Source organism: Chelonoidis abingdonii, chromosome 21 (genome assembly GCF_003597395.2).
Source record: "Chelonoidis abingdonii isolate Lonesome George chromosome 21, CheloAbing_2.0, whole genome shotgun sequence".
Taxonomy (NCBI): Eukaryota; Metazoa; Chordata; order Testudines; family Testudinidae; genus Chelonoidis; species Chelonoidis abingdonii.
The window spans coordinates 15,979,912-15,980,900 of record NC_133789.1 but is presented as its reverse complement, the minus strand read 5'-3'; the positions used below and the strand labels follow the sequence as shown (position 1 = coordinate 15,980,900).

The 989-nt window shown below is 58.6% G+C and overlaps 1 protein-coding gene across 1 annotated transcript in view; it reads right to left on the bottom strand.

Annotated features, from left to right (window-relative positions):
* Positions 1-242: 242 nt before the first annotated feature.
* LOC116830889 (uncharacterized) overlaps positions 243-989 on the bottom strand; it is a 44,101-nt gene continuing 43,354 nt past the window's right edge. Inside the window, exon 6 of the mRNA XM_075059799.1 lies at positions 243-296. Coding sequence (XP_074915900.1) covers positions 243-296 — 54 coding nt within the window. The remainder of the gene's footprint in view (positions 297-989) is intronic.

The following is a 989-nucleotide window of genomic DNA, read 5'->3' as shown; positions in this document are numbered from 1 at the left end:
GGGAAAGTGACCAGGACGCATGAGCAATAGTGTGCTATCCGCTCCCCACAACAACCACACTTATGGGCCACGGAGAGCATTGGCAGTGGGAGCAGCTCGAGACTACTATACTGTTGCAAGTGCCCTCTCACCCAACCTGCGAGCCCTGGGTGGCTGCCGGAGGCCTCACCCCTAAGGCACCCAGGATCCCCCAGCAACGAAAGCAGAGATAACAGGAAACTGGCCCACTGAGCAGTGTAGCATCACAGCACGTAATGGAGGCTCGGATGGCTCAGCGTCCCCGAACCTTGCATCACCTACAGGGAAGTGGAGCCCATGAACTAGGGGTCCGGACAAATTGGGTCCCCCTGGAAAAGTCCTCCCCCATGTCAGCCCAGGGCTGGAAGCTCTCACTCATATCTATGGCCGGGGGCTGCACAGGGACAGAGTCTCTGGGTTCTAAGGGCACAGTGGGGCAGGGGTAAAGGAGTGAACAGGGTGGGAGCAGTGGGGAAGGTGTGGAACAGAGGTTGACAGTGATGGGACCGTGGGTGAAGGTGGTGGAAGGGGCGGACCACAGACAGAAGTGGGGAGGGGGTGGTTCGCGGAGGCTGGGGGCCCTGCCCACTTTTCTCCCTCTGGGGCTGTAGCATCACTAGCCCTGCTTAGCAAATTAGGGTTCAACTGGTCCCCAAGAATGTGGGGCATCTCCTGGGGGACCAAGGAAGATTCATAGGGCACCTCAGGGGCTGAGCCACCCCGTGGAGGGAGCACACTCAGCCCCATCGCTGTCCGCAGCTCTTTTCCAACCCAAACCTCAGCCTGGCCCCTGATTTCAGCTGGCCTCGACACCCCTTACCCCTGTCTGGCACCCCTTCTCTTCAGAAAAGCAACAGCCCCCCTTCACCAGCCCTGGTTTTCGACTTGCTTCTGAGGGTCCACAGCCATGGATAAGAGGGCACAGTGTGAATTTTGGGCCACTGTTAAGGGTGACATTCTCAGTCATTCTA